Here is a 22,052-nt window from a genome sequence, read left to right as displayed (position 1 = left end):
AGCCATGCACAGTGTCCCTAGCTAAAACAGTACAGTTAGCTAACTGTGGACATACACAGTGTTCCTAGCTAAAACAGTACAGCTAGCTAACTGTAGACATGCACAGTGTTCGTTGCTTTGGAGAACAGTGTTGCTTTGGAGCTCTGCCGTGCGTACTTTGGAACTTGGAAAGCTTAAAAGAAGCAGGGTTTATGTTTGTTCTGTTCGTTCAGTGGTGGTAGTGCATCTGATTTCTGCGTGTGTGTTTTGTGGAGCAGATAGACAGCGACAGCTTGTGATTAGTGACAGTGGTGGTGCTGAGCTGGGTGACGGGCTGGCTGGGTGACTCCTAGGGAAGTGGAAAATGGCTTTACGAGGCCTGTGGGAGGACACACGCACACACACACACACACACACACACACACACACACACACCTGCAATGTTCATTAGAGTACATAAAGTCGAAAGGCTCCACCGGGCCATTAGGCTGTGAAAGGAACCAAAGTAAACTTAAACCTGACTGTAAAATTGAATTAGAAAGCCCGGTGCTTAATGGAAAGTTAAAAAAATCAAAATAAACAAACCCTCCAGCATTTACTGATTCCCTCCATTTCTTTCCCTGTTTTTTCCTTTCATTATTTAGCCTAGTTGAACAGCAGCAGGTGAGGAGAATAAGGATTTTCACAAGATAACATACTGTAATCTATAATAGAGAATGAATGATCGTGATTGGGGTTGCTGCGGTTGTTTTAGCACCCTTAAGTTGAGAAATTGTATTTCACTCTGGATAAAACTGTCTGCTTTATGACTAACATGTAAATGTACATAATTGTAATTTCTCTCTCCCTCTGATTTCCCTACAGATGCCAGAATGGGACAACAAAAGAAGCTCAAGAGGATCTCAGGTTAGTGTTTATCACCTTAACACACAGAGATATACTGGCTCGTCAGGTTAGTGTTTATCACCCCTTAACACACAGAGATATACTGGCTCGTCAGGTTAGTGTTTATAACCCCTTAACACACAGAGATATACTGGCTCGTCAGGTTAGTGTTTATAACCCCTTAACACACAGATATATACTGGCTCGTCAGGTTAGTGTTTATAACCCCTTAACACACAGATATATACTGGCTCGTCAGGTTAGTGTTTATAACCCCTTAACACACAGAGATATACTGGCTCGTCAGGTTAGTGTTTATAACCCCTTAACACACAGAGATATACTGGCTTGTCAGGTTAGTGTTTATAACCCCTTAACACACAGAGATACACTGGCTTGTCAGGTTAGTGTTTATAACCCCTTAACACACAGAGATATACTGGCTCGTCAGGTTAGTGTTTATAACCCCTTAACACACAGAGATACACTGGCTTGTCAGGTTAGTGTTTATAACCCCTTAACACACAGAGATATACTGGCTCGTCAGGTTAGTGTTTATAACCCCTTAACACACAGAGATATACTGGCTCGTCAGGTTAGTGTTTATAACCCCTTAACACACAGAGATACACAGGCTCGTCAGGTTAGTGTTTATAACCCCTTAACACACAGAGATATACTGGCTCGTCAGGTTAGTGTTTATAACCCCTTAACACACAGAGATATACTGGCTCGTCAGGTTAGTGTTTATAACCCCTTAACACACAGAGATATACTGGCTCGTCAGGTTAGTGTTTATAACCCCTTAACACACAGAGATATACTGGCTCGTCAGGTTAGTGTTTATAACCCCTTAACACACAGAGATATACTGGCTCGTCAGGTTAGTGTTTATAACCCCTTAACACACAGATATAAACTGGCTCGTCAGGTTAGTGTTTATAACCCCTTAACACACAGAGATACACTGGCTCGTCAGGTTAGTGTTTATAACCCCTTAACACACAGAGATACACTGGCTCGTCAGGTTAGTGTTTATAACCCCTTAACACACAGAGATACACTGGCTTGTCAGGTTAGTGTTTATAACCCCTTAACACACAGAGATACACTGGCTCGTCAGGTTAGTGTTTATAACCCCTTAACACACAGAGATACACTGGCTCGTCAGGTTAGTGTTTATAACCCCTTAACACACAGAGATACACTGGCTCGTCAGATACATTTTTCATTAGGTCAATCGAAGTCTGAACATTTTAAGTGGCTATTACAAACTTTAGAAGTCTTTTTTCAAACCTTGAATACACTACAATTTTAATTTCCCTAAGACAACAGTGATCAAATGAAGATATCACATCTGTATGTTTCTATTATATAAAATAAACGAGCACAACACGGCTCTAATCCAAAAGACATAAGAATCAAACAGTGCCCCCAGCCCAGGCAGTATGGTGCTGACATGGCCATATGTCACAGTTGTCTACTGTACTGTACACCATGTTCTCTAGTAATCAGGAGGATATCTTTCTCAAGGTGAGATGGATTGGGTTCTTTTACATTTGCCCGCTTTGTCAGGGAGTACTGACCATTCTGAGGTTTTTTTTTCTTTAATTTTCTTTAACTTGACAAGTCAGTTAAGAACAAATTCTTATTTACAATGACGGCCTAAACCGGCCAAACCCAGACGACGCTGGGCCAATTGTGCGCCGCCCTATGGGACTCCCAATCACGGCCGGATGTGATGCAGCCTGGTATTTTTTTTGTATTTTTGTTATTTTATTAGGATCCCCGTTAGCTGTTGCAAAAGCAGCAGCTACTCTTCCTGGTGTCCACACAAAACATAAAACATGACATAATACAGAACATCAATAGACAAGAACAGCTCAACGACAGACCTACATACATTTCTGGATTTTTATTTTAAATTTTTTTAATTTTACCTTTATTTAACCAGGTAGGCAAGTTGAGAACAAGTTCTCATTTACAATTGCGACCTGGCCAATATAAAGCAAAGCAGTTTGACACATACAACAACACAGAGTTACACATGGAGTAAAACAAACATACAGTCAATAATACAGTAGAAAAATAAGTCTATATACAATGTGAGCAAATGAGGTGAGATAAGGAAGGTAAAGGCAAAAAAGGCCATGGTGGCAAGTAAATACAATATAGCAAGTAAAACCAGGATTCAAACCAGGGTGTCTGTAGTGACGCCTCTAGCACTGAGATGCAGTGCCTTAGACCACTGCGCCACTCGGGAGACCGAGACAGGAACAATTATACAATGTAAAGTGTAGTGTAAAAGATAGATTTAAAAACAGAATCCCAGAGTTGCATTCCAGAGCATGATATAACCCTAACTGTTAAAAGGTTTGTCCCATATCTATCAGTCTTTGACTCGCTCTTCCACCTTTAGATTGGTCCGGCGAGACAGATTATTAAGGTCTCCCATTGTTCATGATCTTCTAGTCGGATGTACCAGTAATACAGACAGCTTTGGCATTTAGCCTACAGTAAGTCTTTGCACAGAGGGAAATGGCTTTCTTAGCTATAGGTAATAACTTGTAGCTACAGTATATTGTAGAGACTTTAACCCAACACCTAGCAATGTCGTCAGGTCGTTCAGACCTCTCGGCATAACGGTGAAAGTGTTGGCTTAACAGTCGCTAGACCCGGGTTTCAGTCGGTCAGGGCTCCCCCCTGAATTCTCTAGAATGTGTTATTATTGAATTACACTACCAGCATATTAAAGGATTGGGAAAAATTGCTCCAAACAATGTGTTATGAGGGTTACCAAGACAGGCAAACACATTCTCTGTGATTGATGCATTCCCCGGGCTGACATTTTTATTTGGATAGGTATATTAGGGTTATTTGGATAGGTATATCAGGGTTATTTGATAGGTATATCAGGGTTATTTGGATAGGTATATTAGGGTTATTTGGATAGGTATATTAGGGTTATTTGGATAGGTATATTAGGGTTATTTGGATAGGTATATTAGGTTATTTGGATAGGTATATTAGGGTTATTTGGATAGGTATATTAGGGTTATTTGGATAGGTATATTAGGTTATTTGGATAGGTATATTAGGGTTATTTGGATAGGTATATTAGGGTTATTTGATAGGTATATTAGGTTATTTGGATAGGTATATTTGGGTTATTTGGATTGGTATACAGGTTATTTGGATATGGGTTATAGGTTATTTGGATATTTATCTCTCTCAGAGAGAGAGAGAGAGAGAATCCGAGAGAGAAAGGGAGAGAGAGAGAGCGATTGACCAAGCAAAATAGAGAGAGAGTTTAAGGGAATTAAAGAAGAAGAGAAAGAGTTCTGTAGCAGTAGTAATTCCATGCCACGCTAGCACGGCCCATGCAGTGTGTAAATCATGCATCCAAAGAGATGTATTGACTTTTGCAGTGCCGTATTGGCCAACAGCCACACATTGGAGTCCTTTTCCACACCTCATCATTTTTCCACTAAAGAATTTCCACTAAAAAGCATTTCAAATATTTATATTTGACTTGAAAACACGTTGGCTTTGGAACATTACCTGGAGAGATTAGCAGAGACAAGATAAAGAGTGCTTGATCTGTCCCATTCTGATTCATTGTTATCCGGAATAATGGGATGGTCGGAACTCGGAATTCATGGAATACCCAAAGTTCTGTGGAGCAGAGCAGACAAGCCGTAGTAACTAGTCATACTGAGGGCATTTAGAACAAGCTGTAAACACATCACTCTCTTTACACTATTACCCATAGGCCTTAGGGTCATCGATAGACCTACCGCCCCACTGTTATTATATATCCCCAGACAGTATCTGGTACTCAATCACTCTTGGAACAACACACTGTGTATCCCACTGTACAAGATAAAGAGCACATTACTCATACTGTAAGATCTCTCTGTTTTTCTCCTTATACTTTCTGTCTACTCCTTCTCCCTCTCTTTTGTCTCACTCTCTCCTTTCTCTCCTAAGCAGTGGCTTGTACCTCTCTATTCTTCTGTCTCTCTCCCGCCCCTCTCTTTTTCTCCACCCCCCCGTCTGAGGTCGTGCTGAGCCAGACCCATTCAAGCCAAGCTGGGATACAGTTACATGTTATTCCATATTTTATTAAAAGGAAGAAAAATCTTAAACAAAACAAAGGAATAAGCGGCTCATTAAAGTTTTACTGGGAGAGGTCAGACCAATTGACCCTGAACATTCAGCCCCCCAGCTCTCATCCCACTGTGTAGTGGAGACTCCAGCCACTCTGGCTCTCATCCCACTGTGTAGAGGAGACTCCAGCCACTCTGGCTCTCATCCCACTGTGTAGAGGAGACTCCAGCCACTCTGGCTCTCATCCCACTGTGTAGAGGAGACTCTAGCCACTCTGGCTCTCACCCCACTGTGTAGAGGAGACTATAGCCACGCTGGCTCTCATCCCACTGTGTAGAGGAGACTCCAGCCACTCTGGCTCTCATCCCACTGTGTAGAGGAGACTCCAGCCACTCTGGCTCTCATCCCACTGTGTAGAGGAGACTCCAGCCACTCTGGCTCTCATCCCACTGTGTAGAGGAGACTCCAGCCACTCTGGCTCTCATCCCACTGTGTAGAGGAGACTCCAGCCACTCTGGCTCTCATCCCACTGTGTAGAGGAGACTCCAGCCACACTGGCTCTCATCCCACTGTGTAGAGGAGACTCCAGCCACTCTGGCTCTCATCCCACTGTGTAGAGGAGACTCCAGCCACTCTGGCTCTCATCCCACTGTGTAGAGGAGACACTTGTTTTCCTTCTCCTCTGTTCTGGTGTGTCTGGTTCCACCCTGAGCAACCTACTGTGAAGAGAGAAATAGTGAGATGTGGGAGTGAGTCAGAGAGGGAGAGAGAGAGGTGGGAGTGAGTAAGAGAGGGAGGATTCTGACAGAGAGATAGGGAAGACAGAAAGAGAGAGAGCGAAAGAGAGAGAAGGGGTAAGATAGGAAGTGAGAAAGAGGAGTATGACATAGAGAGAGAGACAGAGAGAGAGAGACAGAGAGATAGAGAGAAAGAGGCAAAGAGGGAATAAGAGACAGAGAGAGAACAGTAAGACAGAAAGAGAGACACACACAGAGAGAAAGAGACAAAGAGAAAGAGAGAGAGAGAGAGAGAGAGAGAGAGAGAGAGAGAGAGAGAGAAATTGAGAGAGAGAGAAAGAGACAGAGAGAGAGAGAAATAGAGAGAGAGAGAAAGGGAAAGAGACAGAGAGCAAAAGAGAGAGAGAGAGAGACAGCGAGACAGAGATGGAGAGAGAGACAGAGAGAGAGAGAAATAGAGAGAGAGAGAAAGGGAAAGAGACAGAGCGCAAAAGAGAGAGAGAGAGAGAGAGAGAGAGAGAGAGAGAGGAGCAGCTTTTTTGTTTATTTTTACTCTGCTAGTCTAATGGAGGCAGGGATAGCAGAGGAGTGTCTCTGTGGAGTTTAAAGATATGAAACAGACAATCATAATATCAGTCATAAATATCACTTTCCCAGTTTATGCTACAAACCATCTTTAGAAGAGGTTTTAAAAATAGGTTCTATTTGACATAACATTCCATTCCATGACAAAGGCATTGTTGGCACAATAGATGGACGTAGTTCAATGCATGATTAATATAATTCACCAATACATTTGTTGGTAGTCCAGGAAATACTGCTATCAGGTTGTAAATCACAGCTGTCCTGGTACATTGTTACCTGCCTCCATTCGGGATTCACTGTTTCAGTTTCAATGACTCAATATTTTGGACAAAATCGGACAAAGTCTGGGAATGCCAATACAATCAAACTAGCATGGCTAATAGGCTAGCGTATCCGCTTATGTAGCAGGATAAAAACACTGAACCCATTGTTAGCTAGATAGCTAGCTTGCTAGCTGCTAGGAGGATGTCATGTCATTGGAGGAGTGGGTTGGGGACTGACTTTTTCCCCTCCTATCGTTTTTCGTTGGCTTTACACAGCTAGAGAATTAAGTGTAATTTGGTTAGTTACCAAGAAATGTAATTCGTTTTCCTAGCTAGCTAGCTATGGTGAACTTTAACGACTGTTATCCAGTTAACTTGCGTTTACAAATTCATTCTGGCTATCTACTCCGATTTCAGAGCACTCTCATCTGAGTGTGCCAGGGTGCAGAATAACTGATGAATTTACAAACGTGCAACACCCGCTGAATATGACCGGTGTCAGTAAACGTCGGCAGAAAAAGAACGCTCTAGATAACATGTAAACAGCCTAACCAGCTCTGCTACGGTTAGTAATATGGAAGTAGCTAGCTGGCAATGTTAGCCAGTTAGCTTGGTTGCTTGGTTGGGACTAGCATGCATTGGCAAGCAAACTGCAGAAGGCTACCATTCCCCATCGTTTATCAGTGCAATTTTGACGGCCAACTAGCTGAAAAAGTTTGAGAGGGTTTATCTAATGTTACTTCGTTATATTTTAGCTCCTCTTGCTCTGGCAAGCATTAGTTGTTGGTCTTGTTGTTGTTGATCTGCATAAGTGATAGCCTACCTTTTCATGGTTGTTTGATCAATAGGACTGCAAAGTTCCCAAACGTGGTATATCAATATTTTCACTAATCCATTCAGGTGGCTTTTAGCGATCTAAAGTCGTGCTGTTGCAACTGCCTGTAAACACACAGTCCAGTTCAAAGGGAATGATGGTAGGCCCATGTGGCAAATGACATAAAGGCCCTCTGTACCTCTGATTGGCTATGGCGCACCTGTCTGTGTAAACTCTGGACCTGGACGAGATAGATGTTTTGACTAGGTTTTATTTACTGCAGTGTCTATTAATTGTCCAAACACATGGCCGCTTTCCCACTCTATATTGCTATAGAATTTTTACAAATGCCTTAATATACGTAAGGAGAGTGATGGAGTGCTGCATCAGATGACCTGCCCTCAACCCAATTGCGATAGTTTGGGATGAGTTGGACCGCAGAGTGAAGGAAAAGCAGCCAACAAGTGCAGCAAACTCCTTCAAGACTGTTGGAAAAGCATTCCAGGTGAAGCTGGTTGAGAGAATGCCAAGCGTGTGCAAAGCTGTCATCAAGGCAAAGGGTGGCTACTTTGAAGAATCTTAAATATAAAATATATCTTGATTTGTTTAACACTTTTAAAGGTTACAACATGATTCCATATGTGTTATTTCATAGCTTTGATGTCTTCACTATTATTCTACATGGTAGAAAATAGTAAAAATTAAGAAAAACCCTGGAATTGGTTGGTGTGTCCAAACTTTTGACTGGTACTGTATGCGTCAGCCTACTCATAACACAAATAGGCTGTATTATATTTCAACATTAAAGTCAAATTCTTTAGCCTATAGTTCTAACTTTGTAGACCGCATATGTTCCCCCAGAATCGCATGCTCTCTTCTGATTCATCATGGTTTGGACAATGTTTGTAATTCCAGTCCATATAATACAGTATAATAGAATACTGTACAGTAATACAGTTGACAATCAAAAAGATTAGGTTGGGGCCTCCCGAGTGGCACAGTGGTCTAAGGCACTGCATCGCGGTGCTAGCTGTGCCACTAGAGATTCTGGGTTTGAGTCCAGGCTCTGTCGCAGCCAGCCGAGACCGGGAGACCCATGTGGCGGCGCACAATTGGCCCAGCAGCGTCCGGGTTAGGGGAGGGTTTGGCCGGGGTAGGCCGTCATTGTAAATAAGAATTTGTTTTCTGACTTGCCTCATTAAATAAAGGTTAGATACATTAAAACATCTATATAATGTAGGCACATGACCAGAAGATGAATGGAAGTGACAGGACAACATACAGAAGATGAATGGAAGTGACAGAACAACATACAGAAGATGAATGGAAGTGACAGGACAACATACAGAAGATGAATGGAAGTGACAGGACATATACAGAAGATGAATGGAAGTGACAGGACAACATACAGAAGATGAATGGAAGTGACAGGACAACATACAGAAGATGAATGGAAGTGACAGGACATCATACAGAAGATGAATGGAAGTGACAGGACAACATACAGAAGATGAATGGAAGTGACAGGACAACATACAGAAGATGAATGGAAGTGACAGGACAACATACAGAAGATGAATGGAAGTGACCATTCGGCCTCGCAGAGTATGGTTACAGATACAGGATCCGAAAATATAAATCTTGTACCGTATTTGAGGTTTAAAAAGGCTCCTAATAACATTTATTTGTCAAGAAAGATTGACCCTGTATATAAAATAAATGATACATTACAGAATAAGAAAGAATAAATTACTATCAACTAATTAAGACATAACGTGATTACACACGTCTTCCGTTCAGAATAATCTCTAAGAGAAAATACTATGTGGGTCACACAGGTGGCTTGTGCATACAATATTCTCAGAGTATCAGCGAATTCACTGCCCTTTTAATCAAATTGAAGAGTGAACTTGAACCCCCAACCTGAATTACGAACTCGTTGAACTCTGGTGGACTGAAAGACAACACACCCAGATCCTAATCAACTTTACATTTGGTATGACTGGACAACAGCAATGTGCCTGATAACCAGTCAACACAACAAATCATTTCAATCCAGTCACTTTAAAAATACATCAGGTGAAAAAAAACATACAATGCAATAAGACAAATTAAAATGAAAACAAAACCAAAGACAACAATTTAATTCACATAATAACATTCATTTAGTCAAATTCAAGTTTCAACAGTCTTCAGTCACCCCATGTCTTGTCCAGGGCTGAAGGTGCGAGCTCAGGATGTGTGCCGTGTGTGTATCTGAACTATAAACTTATGGCCATCTATATGAAAAATGTTGTATTGAATCAACACACCGGGCTGGCTTCAGCAACTCGACAGACACAAGTATCATCTTCTCTCATTTTTCCACCATAGTCCCAGTTCCTGTCTTCTGTGCTGTCCAGTTCACAGGCCCAGATATCCTGTCCAACAACCACATCAAACATCAAGTTCTATTGAGCCGAACAATGTAGAAGACTACTTTACAGTCTATTTTCCTTACAGTCCACAGAAATGTGTCCTTTTTTTCTTTTAACCTACATATTTTTAGAGATGGGTACTCAGAACAAGGCCATAACCCAGCAGTAGAAGCTATTTGAAGTGACATTCAACTACTTTACAACCTCATTGCAATAACGTCAACCTGCTGGTTGTGATCTGGTTCTAATCAAATCAAGCTTTATTTATACTACCACTCAAAAGTTAGGGGTCACTTAGAAATGTCCTTGTTTTCAATGAAAACATACATGAATTGAGTTGCAAAATGAATAAGAAATATAGTCAAGATGTTGACAAGGTTATAAATAATGATGTTTTATTTAAATAATAATTGTGTCCTTCAAACATTGTGTTTTCGTCAAAGAATCCTCCATTTGCAGCAATCACAGCCGTGCAGACCTTTGGCGTTCTAGGTGTCAATTTGGTAAGGTAATCTGAAGAGATTTCACCCCAGGCTTCCTGAAGCACCTCCCACAAGTTGGATTGGCACTTCTTACGTATCATATGGTCAGGCTGCTCCCACAACAGCTTAATAGGGTTGAGATCTGGTGGCTGTGCTAGCCATTAGAAAATAAAGGAAAGCCGCACACTCTAAGAGCTCAGATGCAAAAATTTAATCACCAACGTTTCGACAGCGAAGCTGTCTTCATCAGGGTATCATCAAACACTGCGAGATGAGTCATTTATATAGTGTCAAGAGACACACAGGTGTTTGTAATCATGGCCAAGTATGGCCTAATATCATTGGTTAACTCAAATATTTAAAAAATGGCATACAAAGAACATACAAAAAGACAAACAAATGGATAGCATACGATCATAGCATTTGTAGTCTAAAATGTATCTAACAAACAATTACAATGGCAAAATCACAATTATCACAAGAATGGCTTCAGATCAAAGTCTATGTTGAGACCGAAGGGAGCAAGGGTCTTTAAATTAAAGATCCAGGCAGCCTCTCGTTTCAACAATAAATTATCAAGGTCACCCCCTCTCCTCGGGAGGGTGACATGTTCAATACCAATATAACGCAGAGACGAAATCGGATGGTTTGCTTCCAAAAAGTGGGCCGCAACTGGGTAAGTTAAGTTTTTGCACCTAATGGTGCTACGATGCTCTGAGATACGTACTTTTAATTCACGCTTTGTTTTACCCACATAATTTTTACCACAAGGACAAGTTATAAGATAAATAACTGCCTTAGTGGAACACGTAATAACACCTTTAATTGGGATAGATTTCCCTGTTTGGGGGTGTTTGAAGGATCTACATTTATTAGTGCCATTACATTGAGCACAGCCATTACACTTGTAATTTCCATCCAGTATGGGCGCAAATAGACGTTGTTCAGGAATATCTTGGGGTGGTAAATCAGAGTGTACCAATTGGTCTCTGAGATTTCTTCCCCGCGAGAATACGACCAGGGGAAGATCAGAAAACACATTACCGAGACTATCATCATATTTCAGAATGTGCCAATGTTTGTGAACGATTCCTTTAATTTGTTCAGAGCACTTTGAATAGCGGGTAGTGAGAACGCAAGAATGCGTCTTTTGCGAGACTGACCTTGAAAAAGGTCATGTCTCGTTTTGTTTAGAATTTTCTCAATGGCAATATTAATCTGATCATTGTTGTACCCCCTCTCCTTGAACTTATCCTGAGTCTCAGCCATATTTCTGTCGAAATCTGATTGTTTAATACAAATTCTTTTGATTCGACAGAATTGGCTGTAGGGCAAACTATTTTTCAAGGGCAGTGGGTGACAACTATCAGCCCTCAACAAACTGTTACGATCAGTAGGTTTCCTGTAAAGATCAGTGTATAAAACATTATCTTCACACACGATCAGAAGATCAAGAAAACTGATTTGACGTGTATCAGATTGCATAGTAAATCTCAAATGTTCAGAACAGGAGTTAAGAAAAGCATAAAACGCCTGGAGCAGTTCTGCATCACCCCTCCATAGAACAAAAATATCGTCAATATACCGTTTCCAAATAATGATGTTAGGCAAGAAAACATTTTTGAGAGGGTTGAAAATGGATTGTTTCTCCATGTAACCCACATACAAATTAGCATAGTTAGGAGCCATGGGGGATCCCATAGCAGTACCCTTCGTCTGAATAAAGAAATCATTTAGAAACATGAAGTAGTTATGTGTGAGTACTATTTCAGCCAATGTTACAATGCAGGCACTGGAAGGTAGCTCATTAGGGTCACGTTGCAGAAGAAAATGTTCCATGGCTTCAATAAGTGTCTTTAATTTATCAAGCAAGATATTGAGCCCTGCCCATGTCTCTTTGCTTAATAAAGGGTTATCTTTTGTGCCTACAACACAGTGTAACGATTTTGACGTTAAGGTAGACATGTTCAAGTTTTTTAGAAACATCCGTTTAAGGGAATACTTTAGCTCCCCTAATCCTGACACTTCTATTGAACCAGTAGGTTACTTACCTGTACGTACTCCGACTCCTTTTAGAAGCAAGAGTTATTTTGTACCTCCAGCCAATCGCAATCACTCTATCGAGACATATTGCAGACTTGTTGAAAAAGATGTTGCTCATCTCCGTAAGAATAAACAGGACTTCAAATCTTTCCATAATTTATCTAAGGATGAAAATCAAGCTTTGCTTGATTTACAATCCGATACGTCAGTCCTTATTCGTCCTGCTGATAAGGGTGGGTCGGTGAGCAGGCAAAGCGTCTCATGGATAGGACAGCTTATGTAAATGTGTGTCATAGACAACTGCTTGACAACACCTTTTACAAGAAACTCAGAAGTGACCCTACTTCCCAATTTCAGAATACTATCTTTACTGTCCTAGATGGTTATTTAAATTCTGGTCAGATAACTAAAAAAGAATATGACTTTCTGGCCATTCAACACCCTAAAATTGCCACTTTCTATACTTTGCCGAAATTACACAAGAATGTTACAAACCCTCCAGGGCGCCCTATTGTAGCGGGCATTGATGCAGTAACGGCCCCTCTATCTACTTTTGTGGATTTTTTTATTAGACCACTTGCAGAACAGCTCCCCTCCTTTGTAAAGGACACCAGCAGTATGATCTCTATCATTGAATCTCTTGATCCTCTGCCTGAGAACACCTTTTAGTTACTTTTGATGTTGAGTCGTTATACACAAATATTCCACACGAGGGCGGTATTGAAGCCATGGAACATTTTCTTCTGCAACGTGACCCTAATGAGCTACCTTCCAGTGCCTGCATTGTAACATTGGCTGAAATAGTACTCACACATAACTACTTCATGTTTCTAAATGATTTCTTTATTCAGACGAAGGGTACTGCTATGGGATCCCCCATGGCTCCTAACTATGCTAATTTGTATGTGGGTTACATGGAGAAACAATCCATTTTCAACCCTCTCAAAAATGTTTTCTTGCCTAACATCATTATTTGGAAACGGTATATTGACGATATTTTTGTTCTATGGAGGGGTGATGCAGAACTGCTCCAGGCGTTTTATGCTTTTCTTAACTCCTGTTCTGAACATTTGAGATTTACTATGCAATCTGATACACGTCAAATCAGTTTTCTTGATCTTCTGATCGTGTGTGAAGATAATGTTTTATACACTGATCTTTACAGGAAACCTACTGATCGTAACAGTTTGTTGAGGGCTGATAGTTGTCACCCACTGCCCTTGAAAAATAGTTTGCCCTACAGCCAATTCTGTCGAATCAAAAGAATTTGTATTAAACAATCAGATTTCGACAGAAATATGGCTGAGACTCAGGATAAGTTCAAGGAGAGGGGGTACAACAATGATCAGATTAATATTGCCATTGAGAAAATTCTAAACAAAACGAGACATGACCTTTTTCAAGGTCAGTCTCGCAAAAAGACGCATTCTTGCGTTCTCACTACCCGCTATTCAAAGTGCTCTGAACAAATTAAAGGAATCGTTCACAAACATTGGCACATTCTGAAATATGATGATAGTCTCGGTGATGTGTTTTCTGATCTTCCCCTGGTCGTATTCTCGCGGGGAAGAAATCTCAGAGACCAATTGGTACACTCTGATTTACCACCCCAAGATATTCCTGAACAACGTCTATTTGCGCCCATACTGGATGGAAATTACAAGTGTAATGGCTGTGCTCAATGTAATGGCACTTATAAATGTAGATCCTTCAAACACCCCCAAACAGGGAAATCTATCCCAATTAAAGGTGTTATTACGTGTTCCACTAAGGCAGTTATTTATCTTATAACTTGTCCTTGTGGTAAAAATTATGTGGGTAAAACAAAGCGTTAATTAAAAGTACGTATCTCAGAGCATCGTAGCACCATTAGGTGCAAAAACTTAACTTACCCAGTTGCGGCCCACTTTTTGGAAGCAAACCATCCGATTTCGTCTCTGCGTTATATTGGTATTGAACATGTCACCCTCCCGAGGAGAGGGGGTGACCTTGATCATTTATTGTTGAAACGAGAGGCTGCCTGGATCTTTAATTTAAAGACCCTTGCTCCCTTCGGTCTCAACATAGACTTTGATCTGAAGCCATTCTTGTGATAATTGTGATTTTGCCATTGTAATTGTTTGTTAGATACATTTTAGACTACAAATGCTATGATCGTATGCTATACATTTGTTTGTCTTTTTGTATGTTCTTTGTATGCCATTTTTTTAAATATTTGAGTTAACCAATGATATTAGGCCATACTTGGCCATGATTACAAACACCTGTGTGTCTCTTGACACTATATAAATGACTCATCTCGCAGTGTTTGATGATACCCTGATGAAGACAGCTTCGCTGTCGAAACGTTGGTGATTAAATTTTTGCATCTGAGCTCTTAGAGTGTGCGGCTTTCCTTTATTTTCTAGTGTTCTACTCCGCTAGCCAGCACCTCGCCTTTAAAGGTGTGCGTTTCTTTTTTCTAGATTGGCTGTGCTAGCCATCCCATTATACACAGAATACCAGCTGACTGCTTCTTCCCTAGTAATTGCATAGTTTGGAGCTGTGCTTTGGGTCATTGTCCTGTTGTAGGAGGAAATTGTCTCCAGTTAAGCACCGTCCACAGGGTATGGCGTGGCGTTTCAAAATGGAGTGATAGCCTTCTTTCTTCAAGATCCCTTTTACCCCGTACAAATCTCCCCCTTTACCATCACCAAAGCACCCCCAGACCATCACATTGCCTCCACCATGCTTGACAGACTGCGTCAAGCAGTCCTCCAGCATCTTTTCATTTTTTCTGCAACTCACAAATGTTCTTCTTTGTGATCAGAACACCTAAAACTTAGATTCGTCTGTCCATAACACTTTTTTCCAATCTTCCTCTGTCCAGTGTCTGTGTTCTTTTGCCCATCTTAATCTTTTATTTTTATTGGCCAGTCTGAGATATGGCTTTTTCTTTGCAACTGCCTACAAGGCCAACATCCCAGAGTCGCCTCTTCACTGTTGACGTTGAGACGGGTGTTTTGTGGGTACTATTTAATGAAGCTGCCAGTTGAGGACTTGTAAGGCATCTGTTTCTCAAACTAGACACTCTATGGTATATGTCTTCTTGCTCAGTTGTGCACTGGGGCCTCCCACTCCTCTTTCTATTATGGTTAGAGCCAGGTTGCGCTGTTCTGTGAAGGGAGTAGTACACAGCGTTGTACGAGATCTTCAGTTTCTCACATGGAATGGCCTTCATTTCTCAGAACAAGTATAGACTGACGAGTTTCAGAAGAAAGTTCTTTGTTTCTGGCCATTTTGAGCCTGTAATCAAATCCACAAATGCTGATGCTCCAGATACTCAACTAGTCTAAAGAAGGCCAGTTGTATTGCTTCATTAATAAGCACAACAGTTTTCAGCTGTGCTAACATAATTGCAAAAGGGTTTTCTAATGATCAATTAGCCTTTTAAAAAGATAAACTTGGATTATCTAACACAACGTGCCATTGGAACACAGGAGTGATGTTTGCTGATAATGGGCCTCTGTACAGTGGCTTGCGAAAGTATTCACCCCCCTTGGATTTTTCCTATTTTGTTGCATTACAACCTTGAATTACAATAGATTTTTGGGGGGGTTTGTATCATTTGAGTTACACAACATGCCTGCCACTTTGAAGAGGCAAAATATTTGTTATTGTGAAACAAACAAGAAATAAGACAAAAAAACGGAAAACTTGAACGTGCATAACTATTTACCCTGCCCCAAAGTCAATACTTTGTAGAGCCACATTTTGCAGCAATTATAGCTGCAAGTCTCTTGGGGTATGTCTCTATAAGCTTGGCACATCTAGCCACTGTGATCTTTGCCCATTCTTCAAGGCAAAACTGCTCCAGCTCCTTCAAGTTGGATGGGTTCCGCTGGTGTAAAGCAATCTTTAAGTCATACCACAGATCCTCAAATGGATTGAGGTCTGGGCTTTGACTAGACCATTCCAAGATATTTAAATATTTCCCCTTAAACCACTCGAGTGTTGCTTTAGCAGTATGCTTAGGGTCATTGTCCTGCTGGAAGGTAAACCTCCATCCCAGTCTCAAATCTCTGGAAGACTGAAACAGGTTTCCCTCAAAAATGTCCCCATTTTTTGTGCCATCCATCATTCCTTCAATACTGACCAGTTTCCCAGTCCCTGCCGATGAAAAACATCCCCATAGCATGATGCTGCCACCACCACGCTTTACTGTGGGGATGGTGTTCTCGGGGTGATGAGAGGTGTTGGGTTTGTGCCAGACATAGCGTTTTCCTTGATGGTCTCATCTGACCACAGTACCTTCTTCCATATGTTTGGGGGATCTTCCACATGCCTTTTGGCGAACACCAATGGCTTTTTTTTCTGGACACTCTTCCATAAAGCCCAGCTCTGTGGAGTGTACGACTTAAAGTGGTCCTATGGATAGATACTCCAATCTCCTCTGTGGAGCTTTGCAGCTCCTTCAGGGTTATCTTTGGTCTCTTTGTTCATCTCTGATTAATGCCCTCCTTGCCTGGTCCATGAGTTTTGGTGGGCGGCCCTCTCTTGGCAGGTTTGTTGTGATGCCATATTCTTTACATTTTTTAAATAATGGATTTAATGGTGCTCCATGGGATGTTTAAAGTTTCTGATATTTTTTTATAACCCAACCCTGATCTGTACTAAACTGAAAGACTAAAAAAGCACCTTAAGGAAAAGCAAAGCTAAAAAGGTGTGTTTTAAGAACAGTTCTAAATATGTCCACTGTCTCCCCCCATATTATAATATGAATAATAATACATCGCATTTGTCGAAGCGCTTTCATTTACAGACATAAATCACAAAGGTGAGACATAGCCAATTAGACATGTGAACCAGAGAAGGATAGTCAAGTTGTCATGAAGCTTCTCAGAGTAGGAGTGCTGATGTACTGTAGGATCAAGTCCCACCTGTCAATTCTTTTAGAATCTAGGCAAAACTGATCCTGAATCAGCCCTACTCTGAGAGGATAGATACATACAGGTCCTGGAGGTTATGTGGAAGAGCAAGAATTCAAGAATACCCAACACAGACAACATGTACAATCTTACCCAATGTGCACCTGGACTGCATGAGTCTGGTTGCACCACAGTCTTTTTTGGCATTAATAGTTGTCCCAGTGCAAAATACACAATAACATTATCATCACCATGATACTGTCTCAGGGTTTGTCTCTGCTCTGTTGTTGGACTGGACTTCATCACTGGCATCCTCCTGTGGTATGGTAATGTATTTTCCCTCTCCTTTCGCTGTGTGTGTGTCGGTGTGTGAGTGTGTGTGCTTGCGTGTGCATGTGTGTCGGTGTGTTTATGTGTGTCTTCGTGTGTGTGTGTGTGTGTGTGTGTGTGTGTGTGTGTGTGTGTGTGTGTGTGTGTGTGTGTGTGTGTGTGTGTGTGTGTGTGTGTGTGTGTGTGTGTGTGTGTGTGTGTGTGTGTGTGTGTGAGAGAGAGACAGAGAGAGAGAGAGCGAGCCAACAACCCCCTGAGGGTGAAGAGAGAATCTGTCCAGCCAGCTGTTCTCTGGAAACGCTTCCCTCTTCACAAATATGTGTCTTGTCTTGTTCAGCTCACTTCTAGGAGGAGATGAGAGGTGAGGAGAGGAGGGGAGTGGATGGGATGATATGAGAGGAGGGGAGGAGTAGGAGAGGAGGACAGGAGGAGGACAGGACTGGAGGGGAGAGGGGGTGGAATGATAGGAGAGGAGAGGAATGGTAGGAGAGGAAAGGAGAGGATTGATAGGAGAGGAGAGGAATGATAGGAGAGGAGAGGAACGGAGAGGAATGAGAGGAGAGGAGAGGAATGATAGGAGAGGAGGAGAGGGGAGGGGAGAGATGAGGAGAGGAGGGAGGGAGGGAGGGAGGGAGGGAGGGAGGGAGGGAGGGAGGGAGGGAGGGAGGGAGGGAGGGAGGGAGGGGAGAGGAGAGGGGATGATAAGGGAGGGGAGAGGAGAGGAGAGGGGATGATAAGAGAGGAGGAGAGGAGAGGAGGAGAGGGGTTGGAATGAGAGGATCGGAGGTGAGGAAAGGAGAGGAGCAGAATGATAGGAGAGGAGGAGAGGGGAGAGGAGAGGAATGATAGGAGAGGGGAGAGGAGAGGATAGGGGAGGGGAGGGAAGGGGAGGTGAGGGGATGGAAGGGAAAAGAGGGGAGGAGAGGTGTGAGGATGGGAGAGGAGAGAGATCGAAGAAGAGAGGCAGTTGTTTCTAAATAGAGAGGATAGTGCTGCAGTAAAGTGTCATGTTCCCACCACAGGAGGTTGGTGGTTCCTTAATAGGGGAGGATGGGTTTATAGTAATGGCTGGAACGGAATCAATGGAATGGTATCAAATATATCAAACATGCCGTTCTATTTGTTCCGTTCCAGCCATTACTATGAGCCGTCCTCCCCTCAGCAGCCTCCGCTGGTTCCCACCCACACAAAACACTTTCCTTTCTGTCCCACAGTTCTGAAACGTTGGTGAATGTGAACGATTAAAATGATTGCCAATCAAAACATACCTCTGTTTCCACAAACAGAACTGAAGCCCTTTACACACACCTGTTGTGAAGACTATAAGGTCAACACGTGGCCATGTTGCCAATATAAACAGAATCATTTAGTATGCCTGCCAGCTAGCTGATGTCACAGTGAATGCTCCTGTTGCCGAGTCACGTTATCCCTACCTATATGTACATATCTACCGCAATGACCTCGTACTCCTGCACAAGGACTCTGTACTGGTACCCTGTATATATAGCCAAGTTATTACCTCATACCCCCCTGCACATTGACTCTGTACTGGTACCCTGTGTATATATCAAAGTTATAACCTCATACCCCTGCACATTGACTCAGTACTGATACCACATGTATAAAGCCAAGTTATTACCTCATACCCCTGCACATTGACTCAGTACTGGTACCCTGTAAATGTCCAAGTTATTACCTCATACCCCTGCACATTGACTCAGTACTGGTACCCTGTAAATGTCCAAGTTATTACCTCATACCCCTGCACATTGACTCAGTACTGGTACCCCATGTATATAGCCAAGTTATTACCTCATACCCCTGCACATTGACTCAGTACTGGTACCCTGTATATATAGCCAAGTTATTACCTCGTACCCCTGCACATTGACTCAGTACTGGTACCCCGTGTATATATCCAAGTTATTACCTCGTACCCCTGCACATTGACTCAGTACTGGTACCCTGTATATATATCCAAGTTATTACCTCGTACCCCTGCACATTGACTCAGTACTGGTACCCTGTGTATATATCCAAGTTATTACCTCGTACCCCTGCACATTGACTCAGTACTGGTACCCCGTGTATATATCCAAGTTATTACCTCATATTCCTGCACATTGACTCAGTACTGGTACCCTGTGTATATATCCAAGTTATTACCTCGTACCCCTGCACATTGACTCAGTACTGCTACCCTGTGTATATATCCAAGTTATTACCTCGTACCCCTGCACATTGACTCAGTACTGGTACCCTGTGTATATATCCAAGTTATTACCTCGTACCCCTGCACATTGACTCAGTACTGGTACCCTGTGTATATATCCAAGTTATTACCTCGTACCCCTGCACATTGACTCAGTACTGGTACCCTGTGTATATATCCAAGTTATTACCTCGTACCCCTGCACATTGACTCAGTACTGGTACCCTGTGTATATATCCAAGTTATTACCTCGTACCCCTGCACATTGACTCAGTACTGATACCCTCTGTATATATCCAAGTTATTACCTCGTACCCCTGCACATTGACTCAGTACTGGTACCCTGTGTATATATCCAAGTTATTACCTCGTACCCCTGCACATTGACTCAGTACTGGTACCCTGTGTATATATCCAAGTTATTACCTCGTACCCCTGCACATTGACTCAGTACTGGTACCCCGTGTATATAGTCAAGTTATTACCTCGTACCCCTGCACATTGACTCAGTACTGGTACCCTGTGTATATAGTCAAGTTATTACCTCGTACCCCTGCACATTGACTCAGTACTGGTACCCTGTGTATATATCCAAGTTATTACCTCGTACCCCTGCACATTGACTCAGTACTGGTACCCTGTGTATGTATCCAAGTTATTACCTCGTACCCCTGCACATTGACTCAGTACTGGTACCCCGTGTATATATCCAAGTTATTACCTCGTACCCCTGCACATTGACTCAGTACTGGTACCCTGTGTATATATCCAAGTTATTACCTCGTACCCCTGCACATTGAGTCAGTACTGCAGTTGAGGTGGTGAATTTTTAGCTTTTCACTTGTTGCAAAACAACGGCCCGTCCTTCCTCATGCTCACACAAGAACTCACTCACTCATTCACTCACGTGCTCTTTCACACACACTAGTGATGCATGGGTTGAATCAAAACCCTCAGTCCCCGTGGTTATATCTGCGACGCGTGCGGGTTTAGGGTCATAGAATATTGTGTGGATGAATGGCGGGCCGGGCAGGTTGAATAGAGAGAAAACAATGCAATTCATATCTATTGGCTACATTGAGGTTTTACTTTCATTAAATTGATCTGGTGGTAGAGTGTAGACAGCCTCAGCTTTAGGGTCTAACTGTACAGGGTCTAACTGTAGAGGGTCTAACTGTACAGGGTTTAACTGTACAGGGTCTGTACAGGGTCTAACTGTACAGGGTCTGTACAGGGTCTAACTGTAGAGGGTCTAACTGTACAGGGTTTAACTGTACAGGGTCTGTACAGGGTCTAACTGTATAGGGTCTAACTGTACAGGGTCTAACTGTACAGGGTCTAACTGTACAGGGTCTAACTGTATAGGGTTTAACTGTACAGGGTCTGTACAGGGTCTAACTGTACAGGGTCTGTACAGGGTCTAACTGTAGAGGGTCTAACTTTACAGGGTCTAACTGTATAGGGTCTAACGGTAAAGGGTCTAACTGTACAGGGTCTAACTGTACAGGGTCTAACTGTATGGGGTCTAACTGTATAGGGTCTAACTGTATAGGGTCTAACTGTAGAGGGTCTAGCTGTATAGGGTCTAGCTGTACAGGGTCTAACTGTATAGGGTCTAACTGTACAGGGTCTAACTGTATAGGGTCTAACTGTACAGGGTCTAACTGTATAGGGTCTAACGGTAAAGGGTCTAACTGTACAGGGTCTAACTGTACAGGGTCTAACGGTAAAGGGTCTAACTGTAGAGGGTCTAACTGTAGAGGATTTAACTGTACAGGGTCTGTACAGGGTCTGTACAGGGTCTAACTGTACAGGGTCTGTACAGGGTCTAACTGTATAGGGTCTAACGGTAAAGGGTCTATCTGTATAGGTTCTAACTGTAGGTGTCTAACTGTATAGGGTCTAACTGTATAGGGTCTAACTGTACAGGGTCTAACGGTAAAGGGTCTAACTGTACAGGGTCTAACTGTACAGGGTCTAACTGTACACGGTCTAACTGTACAGGGTCTAACTGTACTGGGTCTAACTGTGTAGGGTCTAACTCTATTGGGTCTAACTGTAAAGTGTCTAACTGTATAGGGTCTAACTGTACGGTCTAACTGTACAGTCAACGGTAGGGTTTAACTGTACAGGGTCTAATTGTACAGGGTCTAACTGTACAGTGTCTAACTGTAAAGGGTCTAACTGTATAGGGTATAACTGTATAGGGTCTAACTGTAGAGGGTCTAACTGTACAGGGTCTAACGGTACAGGGTCTAACGGTAAAGGGTCTAACGGTAAAGGGTCTA

At 42.3% G+C, this 22,052-nt stretch overlaps 1 protein-coding gene across 2 annotated transcripts in view; it reads left to right on the top strand.

The window, feature by feature from the left end:
- LOC106561697 (cGMP-inhibited 3',5'-cyclic phosphodiesterase A) overlaps positions 1–22,052 on the top strand; it is a 222,721-nt gene that overhangs the window by 130,531 nt on the left and 70,138 nt on the right. For both annotated transcript variants that reach the window (XM_014125905.2, XM_045688503.1), the window contains exon 2: positions 844–885. In XM_014125905.2, the coding sequence (XP_013981380.2) occupies positions 844–885 (42 nt within the window). The remainder of the gene's footprint in view (positions 1–843; positions 886–22,052) is intronic.

The sequence above is a fragment of the Salmo salar genome, chromosome ssa10 (genome assembly GCF_905237065.1).
Source record: "Salmo salar chromosome ssa10, Ssal_v3.1, whole genome shotgun sequence".
NCBI classification, from domain to species: domain Eukaryota; kingdom Metazoa; phylum Chordata; class Actinopteri; order Salmoniformes; family Salmonidae; genus Salmo; species Salmo salar.
The sequence above is the reverse complement of the archived record's forward strand: the minus strand, read 5'-3'. Positions and strand labels throughout refer to the sequence as shown.